Genomic DNA, 17,108 nt, shown 5'->3' on the forward strand with positions numbered 1-17,108 from the left:
CCTTGAGCAACTCATCACTTCTCTGGGCCTTAATTTTCCTATCTCTAAAATGAGGCTGAATAAGGGCTAAATCCTTATGATTGACAAATTATCTTGTTACACCAACAATTTGGAACATTGCAATTAAGTGATAGTAACTCCAAGGAACAGCCTCTTAGGGGTTTACCACACTGAGGCTCTTCTTCCAGAGGAGAGAGTGAACCAAGCTAGATGAGTGATGTCCCTAAGCTGTATTTAGGGAATGAAATACCCACAGTTGTATAAAACAAAAGAAGCACCCACAAGCGGGGATGTGGGTTTTTAAGAAGTTTCAGCCCTTAATTACTCTTCTGTGTTTGACCCTATGCAACAGGGAAGTGATTAAATCGTTGGCCATGCTTACCACCACATCCGGGGATTTTGGAAAAACCCAGGGAAGGGAGGGAGGAGGCATTTAGAACAGATCTGAAGTGTGAAGCCCTGATTAACATCTCTGTGGCACAGGCGTGATCACTTTCACAGCAGTGACTTTTCATGGCAGCTAAAAATGTTCTCACAGGTCAAGCTAAAAACAGCATTGCATAGACTCATATACACACAGAAACTTTAGATAGCTTTATTCATTTACTTTTTTAAGATTATAAAATGAATACTTTATTTAAGTATAATACTGTCTTATGGAAATACCAATGCAGGATAGTGAGAACAGACCCATGTATATAACTGAGTGCAGGAACAAAAAAACAAAATGCCAACCTCCACAGCATGCTGGGCCGAGCCAGTTGTACGGGACTGTACAAAACAGATAAATATGGACCTGTCTGGGGAATGGCACATGCCCCAAGGCAAGTGTCTGCCATCTCCAAGAGTTAAAACAAACATGTGAGCACAAACACACACATAGACACAAATACACAAAAACACATGCACACACTGACACGTACCATTTCTTAAGTGAGAACCAGGGTCGGTCACCTTTGTTAATCACCCATCAAGGAATGGCAACAGTATACCAGAGTCAGGTTCCTCACTACCCCACCTTTTCAGTTTTAATTCTAAAAGCCAAGCAAAGACCCAACCCTTTCCAAGCACCTCACACATAGAATTTATGTTATATAGAGAGTTTATGTTAACCTCTTGTTTAACATGGTCAGTTTGAAATCCCAACAACCCAGGTTAAACCCAGCATAGAAACTCTGATCCTGGGAAAGGGACCAACATTTCTGGGCTGTGTAAAAAAAAAAAATCCAGACTGGCAGAGATTTCTGTCCTCAGATCTCTCAATCCCAAGGCAGTGAAACAACTCAACACAAATTGGCTATGGTGAATGGCAGGACATGTGCTTGGCTAGGGTTTCATGTGCTGGACTCTAGGCACAATCATAGGTGAGGAATCTGCCTCTTGGCTTAAGGCTTTTCTTCCCTGGGATCACCAAGGAAGAAAGGAAGGAGTAGCCTGTGGTTCCAGAGACAGGACCAGTGGTAGAGGAGCATGTACTTTTGGTTTTCTCAAACTTCTTTTACCCAAGTCACAAAGAAAGGAGCAGGGGTACTGAAAAGCTAATATCCTTTGTAAGCCTGTTTTTCTAAATAGCCTGGCTGGTATGCGGGATTGCCAAATTGATGACCCCAGGAGCTTCCAAAGCACTCTGCCACAAGGCCTTTGCACCTGAGAGAAGCCTGGGGTCACTGGTCACACCCAAACACTGACCAGTAGACCTAAGAACAGCCTCTCTACCCTTAGGGATTCTACTTTTTTCTCATTTACTCTTATCTCTTCCTTTTTGGTCAGGCAATGTTTCCAGTGAGGTATCTGTGACTTGGGCCTGGTCACTGGATCTAATCTCATCTTCCCATCTGTAAAACTGTCAGGTTGGACAAGCTGACCTTGAAGGTCCCTTGTCTAATGCTCTAAGGAATGGAGTGTTGTGCTGAGATGTCCAGCTCTGTCAGCACCTCTTGCTCCTCTGCTGAGTTCTGCCACATTCGAGGTGGCCCTGAATGCAGAGCTCCTGTTGTCCTAGTCTCCGATGGGATCCTGGGCTTGTCTCCTGGGTCAGACAGGAAAAGTCAAAAAGGACTGGGAGAAAGGAGCAAGTTCTCCTCCCAGTCTGATACAGACTGACTCTGCTATGCTCGGCATAAAAACAGATACAAAAAGAAGTTTGCAAAACACACTTCTGAAGATTGAGCAGAACGGCGTAGAGGCCACAGGCATGCAGACAGAAGGAATGCCAGCCAGATGTGCAAAATCCCATTCTAAACCATGCACAACTTCATAAAACCCTAATATAAAGCTCAAGCTTAATCCTTAATATAAAATTCAGGCTTTAACATAGTGCTTTTTCTTATTTAAAAAACAAAAAAAACCTTTCCTAACTTCCTCAAACACGTCACTATTTCAAGCTTATTTCTCTGAAAGAGGCCTCCCTCACAGCTTTACATAAAACTCCAATGCCTCCTGTGCCCATGGGGCTGGTTGCTGGGGGTAACACCCTATGCCTAGGCCCAGGTCCCTTCTGTTTAATTCATGCACAGTGGGAGCAGAACTCAGTTTCCATCCACAGGCATCTTTGCTTTGGCTTGGGTTTGCAAGTTTGGGAAAAAAAGAAAAAAAAAATTAAGAAACTGCAAACCCTTCCACCTGACACCATGTTCTCCCTTGGTGGTTGAAGCAGGTCTCCAAAGAGTCCAACTTCCCTTTGGACATGGGTGTTATGGAGTCAGGCCAAGGTGGGCCAAGCAGTCAGGGACATGGGACAAGATGGGAAGGTGTGGTATAGAAGCCCTCCACCCTAAGTGTAGACAAGCATTCCCAAGTATTTCCTCCGCATCATCCCTTCTTTCCCTCTGATGGACAGGTACTGCAGATGCTCTGTGTCCTCTGTCCTGCCAGCAGGTCCTGTGGCTTCTACTGAGCCTTACTGGATGAAATAGCTGCACTCTTGACGGTCGTTTGCTTTGAAGGACGCTGAGAGGAGAAGCCAGGGTGTGAGAGAGGTTTTAACCTTTTCATTAGAAGTCTCTTGGTTAAGCCTAGCAAATATGGAGCAGCAAAAGAATCACAGGAGCTTAGAGTTGGAAGGAATGACAGCAGTCATTTTTTTTAAAGAGACTAAGTCTTCCTGCATAGGTTGACCTCAATACTGATCCACAAGAAAGCTTTAATCTGCTCTATTTTTTCTGACCTGGCCTAGGTCATCCCTCCTTAGGTAGCTTGGTTGCTCTCCACTCCCAGTACTCACCATATTGGCACTGCATAGGACAGATGCTTGATTGGCTTTAAGCCCTAATGCAGGTTAGCGCTCCTGAGTTTAAGCCATCCACTAGCCTCAGCATTCCCCAGAAGCTGAGATTATAGACGTGCACCACACCATGCTTAGATAACAACAGTTATCTTGTCCAATCTATAATACCTGATCAGAAATTCCTTCTAGAATATCCCTAAGAAATGGCCATCTTACCTTCCCTTGAAGACCTCTAGAGATCTCAATTACTCTCAAAGGTAGACTTATAGACAACTCGAATTATCAGGACATTTTCTCTTACACTACATGAGTATGCTTCTCTGCAACTTCCTATACTCCTGGTTCTGTTCTCTGGGGACAAGTAGAAGTCTGGTCTCTCTTTGCTATCATTTCCTGCCCGTCCCTTGTCCCCACTATGTTTTTTGTTGTTGTTGTTGTTTTTTGGTGAGGCAATTGGGATTAAGTGACTTGCCCAGAGTCACACAGCTAATGAGTGTTATGTGTCTGAGGCCTGGATTTGAACTCAGGTCCTCCTGAATCCAGGGCCAGTGCTCTATCTACTAAGCCACCTAGCTGCCCCCCCCCCCATGTTTTTAAGAAGCTAAGAAATGTCATACATCTAAGTTGCTTTCTAAAAACCTACGCAATGCTAAATGGCACCTCATCACTACTGCATTCAGGCCTACATAGTCTCTGGAAGGGGTGTCAGGTCAGTTTGGGAGTGAATGTGGTTGCTGACCTCAACCCCATGACATTATTCTCATGGCTTTGGCATATATAAGCCTTACACTTCCCTGTAATTATTCACTTATCATCCATTAATTAATTGACATCCTTCTTCAACTGTCTCCTATTTTTAGCATGTTTCACCTCTTTTTGGAGGAAGTAGGGTCTGGATCTGTTATTTCATCATCGTGGGCAAACTTTGTCCACCAATGCAGGCAATCCAAATGTAATTTATCGTCTAAGAGAGTTGCCTGAGAGCACTGAGAGTTAAGTGATTTGTCCAAAGTCACATAGCCAGTATGTGTCAAGGACAGGACTTGAACCCAGACTTTCCTCTTTTCAAAGCTGGCCTTCAATCCCCAACACCACACTGCCTTCTTGTCTCACCTTTTAAGGCCGTGATGTCTACTTCTGCTCCTTGATTTGTAAAGTATCTGGCCTAAAGCCTAAATTCTAGGCTATTTTGGGGGTTAGAATATCTGTCCCTGACTAGACTTGAATCCATGGGCAGGAGAAGAAAAGTGAGGAAGACCAGGATCATGACCCTGGGACTCACCGAGGACTTGGCCAAGTTCATGTGTGTGTATAGCATTTCAGCGATGTCATTTTGCCCAGCTTCAAGGGCAATGGAGAGAGCCGTACTGCCATCCTGAAAGGCAAAAGGCTGGGCTGAGAGAACTGGCCGAGAAAGAAGCGTGGACTCACTCTCCTGCTTTGTGGCAGTACTCTAAGTGAGCTCTCCACCACCCTAACCCCATGGCCTTCCAACCCTCCCCCTTTGTGGGGTCCCCCACCCCAACAATGCCTTCTCAAACTCACATGGTCAGTGAGTGCTGTGTTACAGTCAGGTACAGCCAGAAGCAGACGAGCGATTTCCACGTGGCCGTGCTCGCAAGCACACATCAGGGCGGTAGAACCATCATCATCTTGAAGGTTGACATCAGCAGCACAGGCCAGCAAGGCCTTGACCATGTCAATCCGACCGTGGCTGACAGCCAGCATAAGTGCTGTCTGCCCTGCCTATAAGGAGGGGCAGGGATAGAAGTTTTAGCCTCTGAGTAAGCTGTGGAAGCCATTAGATGATAAATTCCCACAGGGCACAGATGATGTGTCTTTCTATAACCAACATGGTGCCAGATACAGCTAGGCATTTCCTGGCACTCTCCCTAGGGAGATGGCTGGGTGAACAGGTGCTGGACTAAGAAAGGGTTTCTTAGGCAATGTCATCATAGGATTGTGGGATTTGGAACTGGAAGGAACCAAAGAAACCATTTAATTATGGGATTACGGGATCATCAATTTAGAATTGAGGGTGTCTTATACATTACTTTGTCATGTCCAGGTGAGGACATGAGCCCAGGGAAGCGATGGGACTAGTGCCAGTTTATATAGGTAATCAGTGGCTGAGCTGAGATTCCAGTCGGGGGCTTTGGACTCTGTTTCTATTGTTTTTTTCCACTATGCCTCCTTGCATGTTCTCCTACTACAGTTAGTCAAAGCCCATTTTGATAGGAGGGTTCGGGAAAAAAACCCTTTGTCTTTCACTAGGGAGGAAGGATGAAGGGGAAGCAGTGTCTGCCATGTATCCTGTTTGTCAGTACATTCCCTAGAGGAGGGTGAGGGTCTCTTTCTTGATCTGTTTGCTTTGCCAGCTCTACCTATTGTTAAAGAAGCATGACCTCAGATCTAATTCATTGCACTTGGAAAGGTTAGGTAATTTGTCTAGGGTCATATGTTGGCTCCCAGGTGGACAAAGCTGAACCCTTCCCTGGAAGTAAGGGGAGGACTCAAGGTCAAAGAAGAGGGCTTTGGGGTACAGTCCCTTAGATGAATAAAAATGAGGCCAGTATATTCCTTATGTACATCCCTACCAAGTATGGCCTTAGGAAAACAAAACAAAACAAAAAACTCCATGCTCTGAAGTCAAACTAATTAATCAGATTAGGGGTACTTAACCTTTTTTTTTTTGAGTCACAGACCCTTCCGTAGTCAGCAGAAGCCTATGGACCCCTTCTTGGAATAATGTTTTTAAAATTCATAAAATAAAATAAAAGGATTACAAAGGAAGGCAATTATATTGAAATAGTTATCAAAATATTAAAAAAAAATTCACAGTTCCTTTGAAATTTATCCACAGACTCCTTCAGGATCCATGGACTCCAAGTTAAGAATCTCTGGATTAGATGCTTTTGCATTTTGTTTGTTTTTACTTCTTTGTGAGTTATCTGATAAAACTGCCAAGACCTAGCATCCCTCTGATGACAAGAGCATCCCTGGCCACCCTTTCCAGTACTGGCTGCACCTTCACTCATTCCCTTAAGCTTACTGATGGAAAGGAGTTGCTCCCCATTGCCACTTCCAGGTTCTCCCCCACCTCCATTACTCAATAATGTTCCCCCCTTAGGAGTCCATACAATCCACATTTTCCATCCAATCAAAATCCTGGTAGTTGTCTATTAACATCCAAAGCATCCCTCTGCCTAATCCTTAACAAATTCAGTACTTGGTTCACAATCTTTTTTCTCCTCTCCAATTCTTGTCCTCATGCTAAGGGACTTCAACATTATATATAATGACCCTTCCTCAAACATCCTAATCACATAGTTCCACAACCTACTCATTTTCCATGACTTACTCTTCCACTCCATCTCAACCACACACAAAGATGATCATACCATCACCTTACAAACGCATCACCTCCATGTCAAAAATTCTGAAATCCCCTTGTCTGACTATAACCTATTGGCTTTCCAACCTACCTTCAACCTTCCCTTACAGAATTCTACTCTTTGACCCCATTGTGACAACCAATCCCTTGACCTCTCCATCCCAGGCCATTTCCCTGTACTAGCTACTTTCTCCTCTTTTCTCCATCTTGACCCCTTGGTGAACCAATTCAACTCTATGCCATCCTCCTCTTTTGTATCTTTAGCCTTATCATATCGCCAATTACACCTACCAAAGTCTCAGCCATGGATCATTCTCACCATTTGCCATCCTCCATCCTACTACATATGTGCTGCTAAACAAAGATGGAGAAAATAATGAAACTGTTCTGACTGGGTACATTACAATCTTATGTTATACAACCTCAGCTGGGTCCTCATTGCTGCTAGACAATCCTACTATACCTCCCTTGCCAACTCACTCTCCCACTCTCCACAGTGGCTCTTCAAACCCTTCTCAAATTTCCCATGGCTCCTCCTCCTCCCACTCTCACAGTGGAGAAACCTGCCTCATATTTTACAGAAAAAAATAGATATTTGCTAAGACCTCCCTCTTCTCCTCATCTCCTATCACATCATCCTATCAGATGTTTTTTGCCACTATCTCCTCCTTTATACCCATTTCACACAAAAAAGGTGATCCTACTTCTTGCCAAGGCAATCTCCTCTACCTGCACGAGCCATCCCATTCAAATGGTCTCCTCCAGATTGCCCCCTTTGTCATCCCCATTCTCTCACTTATCTTCAGTTTCTGTCTACTGGTTCTTATTGTACACAAACATGCCTACATCTTCTGCATCTTCCAAAAAAATCTCACTTGATCCTTCTGCACCCCCCCCCAATTATTCTATCTTTTTTTGCCTTTTCTGGAAAAACTCCTTGAGAAGGCCATCTACAATAGACATCTTCATTTCCTCTCCTCTCATTCTCTTAACCCCTTTGAATCCTGCTCCCAACCTTATCATTCCACTGAAGCTATTCTCTCCAAAGTTACCAATGATTTCCTAACTGCCAAACCCAATGGCCTGTCCTCGTCTTCACTCTCCTCTGTAGCCTGAGACTATCAATCACCCTCTTCTCCCTGACTCTTTCTTCTCTCTAGGTTTTTGCAACACCACTCTCTCCTGGTTCTCTTCTGACCTAGCTATCTGACTGCTCCTTCTCAGTCTCCATTGCTGGATCCTCATCCAGGTCACATCTACTAACTATGGGTATCCCATAGGTATCTGTTTTGAGCCTTCTTCTCTTCTCCCTCTATACTACTTAGTGATTTCATCAGCTCTCATGGATTTAATTAATATCTCTGTGCTAATGATTCTTGAATCTACCTATCTCCCTGCTGGCCTCCAATCTCACATCTTGAGATATCTTCAGATATCTCAAACTGGATGTCTAGTAGACATTTTGAACTCATCATGTCCAAAAACAGGACTTATTATCTTTCCCTCTGAACTCTTCCCTCCTTCCATACTTTCCTATCACTATGAAAGGCACCACGATCCTACTTTTACAGGCTTGAAAGCTAGGCATCATCTTCAACTCCTTACTATCTCTTAATCTCTCCAAGACACTTTTTCACCTTTGTACCATCTCTTGATCACCTTCTCTCCTCTGATACTACCAACCATGTGGTGCAGGCTCTCATGACCTCTACAGTAACAGCCTGCTGGTGGGTCTGCCTGCCACACGTCTCTCCTCACTCCAGTCCATCATCCTTTCAGCCACCCAAGAGTTTTCTAAAACACAAGTCTGACCATGTCACTCCCATATTCACTAAATTCCAGTGGCTCCCAATCACTTCTAGGAATCAAATACAAAATCCTCTGTTTGGCATTCAAAGCCTTTTATAACCTGACCTCCCCCTACCTCCCACATACAAACTGGCATCCTGGCCATTTCACGAACAAGACACTCCACCTCTCAGCTCCAGGCATTTTCTCTGGCTGTCCCCCATGCCAGAAACGCTCTTCCTCCTCAACTTCACCTGTTGACCTCCTTGGCTTCCTTTCAGTCCCAGCCAAAATTCTACCTTCTTTAGGATCCTTTCCCAACCCTTAATTCTAGTGCCTTCTGTTAATTATTTCCTATTTATGACACATACAGCTTGTTTGTACATACCTGCTTGCTCCTTGTCTCCCTCATTGGACTGTGAGCTCCTTGAGGGCAGGGACTATCTTTTGCCTCCCTTTGTATTCCCAGCTCTTAGCCCAGTGCCCAGCACATGACAGGTGCATAATAAAGGCTTACTGACCGAAATGCCTTTTGACAGTAGCTAATCTTGTGTTTCAGCTGGACCAAAGCAAGAAATTGGGGTCAGGCCCGCCCATACCTTGGTTGAGAAAAGCAGGGATAGCAGGGCCCTGAGAGTTCTGGTCTAGGGGGTGGCAGATTTGGGGAATGCTGAAAACTCAAGAGAGTGAAGGGCAGATTGGAGTCACTATGAAGGCTGATCTCTTCCTACCTAGGAGAGAGAGGAGGAATTTCCCTCTTGTGCACCAGGCTAGAGAATATTAACAGGCTTTTACATAGCACCTTAAGGTTTGCAAAGTGCTTTACAGGTGTTACTTCATTTGATGCTCACAACCACTACAAAGGCAGGTATTATAATTTCCCCTATTTTGCTGATGAGGAAACCTCTTGCTCAGGGTCACACGGCTAGTAAGTATCTGAAGGAGGATTTGAACTCAGGTTTTCCTGAGTCCAAGTCTAGTTCTTTATCCACTACCCTACCTAGATGAAACACATGGGGGTGAGCAACAGATAGGAAATTAGAAAGGCATGGATTTGAGTCCCAGCTGTGCCATCAACTCGCTGTAAGGCTTCCCTAGCTTTGCCTCAGTTTCCTCTCTGTAAAATAAGGGGCTTAGGCAGCGGTGGGGAACCTGAGGCCTCAAGGCCACATGTAGCCCCCTAGGTCTCAAGTGTGGCCCTTTGACTAAATCCAAACTCCACAGAACAAATGTTTCGTCAAAGGGCCGAACTTGAGGACCGAGAGGGCCACATATGGCCTCGAGGTCACAGGCTCCCCATCCCTGGGCTTGGGTCTCTTCCAGCTCAAGTGTTCTATGATTTTGCTAAGCAGCCTGACAGAGAGCCCAAAGGCTTCCATCTGGGTCCTGTCTACCCCCCACCCACCCCCTGAAACCTCCCACCTCATCTTCTAGACTCCTGTAGGATGGCTATGCACCTGGCTGGCTTTGAAGTTGACATTCCCGAGTCTGAGCAGCTGCAGGATGGTGTCCATGTCTCCCTCTGCCCGAAAGGCTGCCAACGCAGTCAGCATGATAGCCGTGTAGCCAGCTCGGTTCTGTTTGTCCACATTGCAGAGACCTAAGGGGTCAATGAACCTTCTGGCCACGTTTCCCTGCCTGGGCCATGCCTGTCCTAGGCAGGCCACACAGATCACCTCTCGACCCCTTCTCCAGCCCTCCAATGCACTTCAGGGCAGGCTTCCAGGAACCCTCCTGTTTCATCTGCCTCATCCCAGGACTACTGAACAAAGAATGTAAGTTCCTTTAGGGCACAGAACTTGCCTCACTGAATCTTGGTAGATGCTTAATAAATTCTTGTTAAATTGGATTGCACTCATTCCCCTCTCCTGGTACCTTAGTAATCTGCAATGAACTATTTCTGAAGTATTTTTATGCCTTCTACTTGTTTAGATCTTAGTGAATTGTGTCTCCCAAATACAAATAGCACCTACATCGAAGAGTTATTTTGAGGATCAAATGAGATCATATTTGCAGAGTGGTTGGAGTTCAGCGTCTGGCAGTCCTTATTAGACCTATTCTTTCTCCCTTCCTTTCTTCCTCTCTCCCTCACCCTGGGCTCTGTGGCTAGTGACCACTTCTGTGCCTTTTTCCGAATTCCTCTTCTCCAAGTACCCCACCCCCACCCCAAAGGAGGTTGGGAAAAAACTGCTTGTAGCGTGCTCTTTCTTCCATGGTGTTGATGATCTCACCAGTGTCCAGCAGCTGCTTGACCACAGGGAAGTTGGAGTGAGACACGGTGTAATGCAGGGCGGTGTTGCCATTGCCGTCAGCCATGTTGACAATGAACTGGAGCAGCTGCGGTGACATGGCCCGGAAAGTGACCATGTGCCTGCGTACCACCTCCGGGTGTGCATCCTTGTGGCAGGAGAGCCTCAGCCAGTCCTGAAGCACTGTGCTGTATGCTGCTTTCTGGGCATCATGGTGGTGGGGGAAGGATAGAGGTTGGAAGGTGGCAGGATCAGAAAGGAGAGCTCAGGCTCCCTCCCATACCCCTTGGCTGGGGCAAAGCTGTGCAGAGGAGACGGGCCAGGGTGGGCTTTGTGTGGGGAGAAAAGTCCCTTAAGGGTTCATGGGATTTAAAGTCAGGAGAGACCTTGTCTTTTAGTTAACATTCTTCATTTTACATATGGTAAAACTGAGGCCCAGAGAATGGACGGGATTTGACCAGGGAGCAGCAGGTGGTGAGTAGCCCTGGCCAATTAGGGCTCCTATCCCCCTAGACCCAGTGCTGTTCCCTGGAACACCACCAGGACTAGGCTATGTCAGATTCCTTGGGTCCCTTCAACACTCAGTAGTGCTGTGCATGGTCTTTCTCTTTCTCTGTCTCTCTCAAATTTTCCCGGCCATAGGATCCCAGGAATATAGGATTCAGAGTTCTAGTCCATCCCTCTTACACAGGAAGAAACAGGCACATGGAGTTTAAGTGACTTGCCCATTGAAAAGAAACCACAACCCAGGGATGGAGCAACCCTGACAATTAGGACTGCTATGAGAAGCATACTCCTATAGAATCAAAGGGACGCTCAAAAGCAAAATCGTTTTAGAAATGTGCTTCCCACATAGTCCTAATTATCAAGGTTGCTCCAGGGTGGAGTCTTGCTCTTCCTCTTTACCATGCTCACACAGCCAGTAAACATGAAAGCTGAGATGTGAACCCGGGTCTCCTGATTTTAGGCCTAGCTCTCTTCCCACTCAGCATCAGAAAACCTCAGAGCTGAGAGGGATCTCAGAGGTCCTCAAGGCCAGATGCTTTATTTTATATAAGGTCAAACCAAGGCCCGGAGAAGATGTGCCCAAGGTCACCCGCCATTGGCAGAGCCTTAACTGGGATCCACGTCTCTACATTTGGGCATTTGTTTTTGGATGCAATTGCCCCTTCCCCTACACCCCCCCCCCACCTTGCCCTCCATACCATCTCTTTCTCAGTGAGGGCATCTGGACTCTCCAGGTATTTCTGCAGGGTCAGACAGGCAGAGATGAGGTCTGCGCTAAGCTCCAATCTGGCAGGATGAAAGATTAAGGCAGAGTCAGAGAAAGCCAGGACTATCTCCCAGCTGAACCTATTTAGGGGCATCGTGATCCCACCATTAGGGCCGGGGTCCAGAAAGAGAATTTAGGGATTTACATTTCTACTGAGGAGTATGGGACTGAGAGAATCACAGTAGGTTTGGATGATGGACGGGGGAAAGATCATGAGGAAGTGGACATCTGAAAGGCTAGGCAAATGGGATTTTAGTTGTTTAGTCATTTCAGTCATGTCCAACTCTTTGTGACCCCATTTGGGGTTTTCTTGACAAAGATACTGAAGTGGTTTGCTATTTCCTTCTCCAGCTCATTCTACTGATGAGGAAACTGAGGCCAACAGGGTTAAGTGACTTGCCCAGGGTCACACAGCTAGTAAGTGAGGCCAAATTTGAACTCAGGCCTGGTGCTCTATGAACTGCATCACCTAGTTGCCCAAATGGGATTAGGAATTACAATAAATTAAGCTCACATTGCTATAGCACAACTATCCTGCGAGGAAGGCAGAGAGTTAATTATCTCTGTTTTACAGAGAGGCTGCCTAACCCCAGTCATACACAGCTAGTAAGGGACAGCAGTCTTGAACTCAGGCCTCGTGACAACTACACTAGCCCTCTTTCTCCTTGTACCAAACTGCCTATGGCTGACAGGAAATATCAGCCCCTGTAGCTGAGCTTTGCCTCTTACCCAGACTCTTATTTATCTTTCTAATGACTGTGAAGGGCTGCCCTATATCTGGCCTCCACAAGGTGGGAAAGTGTAGTTCATGAAGGCTTCTGCAGATCCCTGTCTCTTCCAGGGGCGAGGGGAGGGAAGGAGGGATAGTATGTGCAACTCAAAACTTTTAAGAAAACACCCCATGAAGCCCAAATGTTAAAAAAATTATTTTTACATGTAATTGGGGGGAAATATTATTTAAAATTTAAAAAAAAGAATTGTTTTTCCCAGAGATCAGGATCTGATAAACTAATTCATGCTCATCGTGATAAACTAATTCATGTAAGGGACTGGGCTTGGCTTAATGTTTACCTTCTCAAGTTTGCATTTTTAAAAAGAAGCTGCTTAGTGACTAACTCTTAGCCCCTGAATTTCATATAGTGGCAACTGGGGCAGTAAAGTATATAGTGGCATGGTTGTTAATTTTTTTGTGGGGGGTGGCCCGGGGGACCCATCTTACTGCCATTCAAACAAACTTTACCTATGAACAGCTTCCATCAATGGGTTAGGGCTGCCTAAGGTTAAAAGCTGCTCTGTTGTCTCAGTCCATGTGTTCGGGGCACCTGGTTATGTGCACGGCCCATCCTCACCAACCTTGGCCCCAGGTAGAGCCTGAGCCCACTAGAGGCATGGTACTTACCTAATTTCATCCTCTGCCTTTGGGCTCGTGGCTGCCTCAGCCACAGGCTCTTTCCTCTGTACAATCCCAGCCTTGCCTCCCCAAGTGGGTTCTGCCACTGAGCCCACCCCTCTAGGCCGGCCTCCATCGCTGGCCCCAGGGAGCCCCTCATTGGCCTCGTGGTATTCACTCTCTGTGCTCTCATTGTCTGAGAAATTCTCAGCTGTGCTGGAATCCTCAGATGATGTAGATTCATACCTGGGGAGAAGGGAAGGCAGGTTAGGGATGAGTGGAGAAGCTTCTGGCCCTAGGGCACTTTGCCTCTGAAAGTCCCACTAGATCCTCCTGCACAGTTCTTGTCTCCTCATCTCTCTGCTTCAAAATATTCAAGGGCATACTAGTGCCTGGGAATCGGTCACTCACTCAACAAACATTTAGTAAGCATCTACTATGTGCTTGAAGTCAAATCCAGACTCTTCCATATGGCATTCTAAGCCCTCCATATTCTGATACCTACATGCCTAGCTTCCCTCACATTTCTCATACCAATATAGGCTATACTCCAGGTCTACTGGTCTACTCTGTCCTTGAAATGTGTACCCAACTGGCTTACTCTACCTTTTCCCTCCTTGTTCCTTATCCCTGGAATCCTCTACTCGCCCCATCTGAACACCTACTGGTTCTTTAATAGGGAATTCCTGGATAAGGAAGTCAATGGCTTTGTCTCTCACCAATGCAGCTCAGAAATTTCTCTGACACTTTTAGAATGAAATGAGTTGCTTAGGACAGAAGTGTCAAATTTGTAGCCCACAGACCTTCAGATGTGACCAGAATCAGATTAAAATGTAATTGGGTGACAAATGGTCAAAGGATAGGAACAGGCAGTTTTCAGGTGAAGACATTAAAGCTTTCTATAGTCATATGAAAAAATGCTCTAAATCACTATTGATCAGAGAAATGCAAGTCAAAACAACTCTGAGGTACCACATCACACCTCTCAGATTGGCCAACATGACAAAACAGCAAAATGATAAATGCTGGAGAAGATGTGGGAAAATTGGAACACTAATGCATTGTTGATGGAGTTGTAAACTGATCCAACCATTCTGTAAAGCAATTTGGAACTATGCCCAAAGGGCTATAAAAATGTGCATACCCTTTGACCCAGCAATACCACTCCTAGGGCTGTATCCCAAAGAGATTATAAAAATGGGAAAAGGACCCACATGTACAAAAATATTTATAGCAGCTCTTTTTGTGGTAGCAAAGAATTGGAAATTGAGAGGATGCCCATCAATCGGGGAATGGCTGAACAAGTTGTGGTATATGAATATAATGGAATAGTACTGTGTTCTAAGAAATGATGAGCAGGCCGACTTCAGAAAAACCTGGACAGACTTGTATAGACTGATGCTGAGTGAAGTGAGCAGAACCAGGAGAACGCTATACACTGTAACAGCCACATTGTACAATAACTAACACTGACAGACTTAGTCCTTCTCAGCAATTCAAGGATCTAAGACATTTCCAAAAGTCTCATGGTGGAAAATGCTATCCACATCCAGAGAAAGAACTATAGAGTTGCAATGCAGATCGAAGCATACTATTTGCTCTTTTTTTTTCTCTTCTGTTTTTTTTTCCTTCTTGTGGTTCCTCCTATTGGTTCTAATTCTTCTGTACAACATGACTAATGTGAAAATACGTTTAATAGGAATGTATATGTAGAGCCTATATCAGATTGTACGCTGTCTTGGAGAGCGAAGTGAAGAAGGAGGGGGAAAAAATTTAAAATTCAAAAGCTTATAGAAGTGAATGTTGAAAACTAAAAATAAATTAATGAATAAAAAAACAAGAAAAATATAATTGGGAAATGTTTAACAAAATAAATAAAAATACAATACAGCATAGATAATGTTGGTTTGTGGCTTTCTAAGCCAACAGGTGGCCCATAGGGATCCATTTTGATTTGAATTTGACACCACTGGCCTATGTTGCTGAGAGATAAAGCCAGTATTTGCTACAGGTGGAACTCAAACCCAGGCTTCCTGACTCTAGGGCTAGCTCTATCCATGATGACACCCTGCCTCTCAATAACATTAGGGGTTAGGAAATGGCCCTGTTATTTTACCGGCACAGGGACCTTCTGAGTAAGCAAACTCTTTCTACCAATTCAGGTCTATACTTTCTCTGTCACTTATAGGCTCAGAGACTGCCTACTGCCCTAAGAAATGAAATGATTTGCCACCCAGGGTCCCACAGCCAGAATGAGTCAGAGGTGAGGCCCGAACCTGCTTTTCCTGATTCCTAGCTAGGTTCTCACTCAGCACTCCTGCCTGCTACCTTTCTTCAAAGCCCAGCTCAAATGCCATGTCCTTCAGGAAGCCCCCCTTGACCCCCCCCACCTTGGATTGTAGAGCCGTACCTCCCTAACATACTTAAAATAGAATGTCACATATTATGGTGATCTGTGTTTGGGTCTTAACCTTTATTAGATCATAAGCTACATGAGGGCAGGGACTCTGTCTTATCTAAGTTTTATAGGTTTTACCTAAAGATCAGGTGTTTAATAAATGTTTAGTGCATGAATGAAGCATCAAACCAATTGAAAGTCATGGTCATCTTTGGGGATGTGTAGACAGCAAACCACATTGGATAGATTTTCCTCCCCTAGTAGGGGTGTCCAGGTAAGCTATGGCGGAAGTGTCCATAAAGGGCAGCTTCGAAGGGGAAGGGAACATCACAGATTAATAATGCTTAATTTGGGAAAGGTACCACACAGGAGGGAGAGCCAGTGCATCACATTATGAGTTGTCCATCTGCCTACAGGAACGTGAGCTCTTTGGGAACACCAGGTGATAATATCCTTTTTGTCTCACCTGCCTGCTCCTCCCCACCCCCACCGGTCCCTTCTATGTTCTAGTGAACATAGAGACGCCCTCAGGACAGCTCTAGTGGGGCCAGGACCAAACCTTTGGAAGAAGTTGGCATCTCAGAGTTCAAAGAGGGAGCTGGGGGACCATTATCCTTAGCAGTTAGTACCCCAGGCCCTTCTTACCCGCCATTGACACCTATGAACTGAAGGTTCTTCCTATTGGACACAGGGTCTGTGCTGGTCTCCTTCCTCTTCATGATGGACTTGATTCCTTCTTGCAGCAGAGCTGCTGGGGAAAGAGGAAAGGTCAGGGTCAGATCCCTCCCTGCCCACACTCTGCTGTACTCTGTGCAATAGGGATGGAGGTGGGAGGATGGGGAGTACAGGGCAGACCACGGTGGAGTCAGCCTCTCTTTACCAGCTGGGTCCCAAGACCCCTGGGGACTCCCTGCCACTTCTCTGCCTCCCAACCCTAGTTGGCAGGAATGGTGAGATTAAACAGGACAGAGAAGACTGGTACCTGAGCCTGGCCCTTCATCACGCCAGGGGCTTCCCCCCTTCCCCAGGCCCTTCCTGTCCTCCTTACCTGAACCCTCCTCGGCTTCCTCCTTCCCATGAAGTGCCACATTCCCTCTCTGTTCTCTGGAGAAGCTGGATGTTATTTTTGGCTCTCCCAGGGACTGAGTAGGAAGGGTGGCTGCTGGCCCTGGGGGCACCTCTGAAGGCTTACTGAGGTCCCTGAAGGGAGCTGGAGAAGGGGAGAGCGAGAAAGAGAGAAAGTAAAGGGGGGGGTGTCAAGAATGATTGAGGAATAAAAGAGGGTGGTATCTAAACACCCAAGAAAAACAAGGTTCTGTCCTGAGAAGAACCATCCAAATCTCTCTTAAATTTCCCTTTGAGAAGAAGAAACTGTTTTCCCCTGGCCCTG

At 45.6% G+C, this 17,108-nt stretch overlaps 1 protein-coding gene across 7 annotated transcripts in view; it reads right to left on the reverse strand.

Moving 5' to 3' along the window:
• Window positions 1-571: 571 nt before the first annotated feature.
• Window positions 572-17,108, reverse strand: part of KANK2 (KN motif and ankyrin repeat domains 2) — a 28,309-nt gene continuing 11,772 nt past the window's right edge. For 5 of the 7 annotated variants that reach the window (XM_020995197.2, XM_020995194.2, XM_020995195.2 and 2 more), the window contains 9 exons: window positions 16,767-16,928; window positions 16,364-16,469; window positions 13,330-13,566; window positions 11,863-11,950; window positions 10,640-10,859; window positions 9,866-10,008; window positions 4,772-4,972; window positions 4,509-4,601; window positions 572-2,949 (listed from right to left, as the gene is read on the reverse strand). In XM_020995197.2, coding sequence (XP_020850856.1) covers window positions 2,890-2,949; window positions 4,509-4,601; window positions 4,772-4,972; window positions 9,866-10,008; window positions 10,640-10,859; window positions 11,863-11,950; window positions 13,330-13,566; window positions 16,364-16,469; window positions 16,767-16,928 — 1,310 coding nt within the window. In that variant the 3' untranslated portion in view covers window positions 572-2,889. Of the gene's footprint in view, window positions 3,015-4,508; window positions 4,602-4,771; window positions 4,973-9,865; window positions 10,009-10,639; window positions 10,860-11,862; window positions 11,951-13,329; window positions 13,567-16,363; window positions 16,470-16,766; window positions 16,929-17,108 lie in introns of all 7 variants that reach the window. The other 2 variants (XM_020995200.2, XM_020995199.2) reach the window with 2 other exon arrangements.

Source organism: Phascolarctos cinereus, unplaced genomic scaffold (assembly GCF_003287225.1).
Source record: "Phascolarctos cinereus isolate Bilbo 61053 unplaced genomic scaffold, phaCin_HiC Scaffold_4;HRSCAF=312, whole genome shotgun sequence".
NCBI classification, from domain to species: Eukaryota; Metazoa; Chordata; class Mammalia; order Diprotodontia; family Phascolarctidae; genus Phascolarctos; species Phascolarctos cinereus.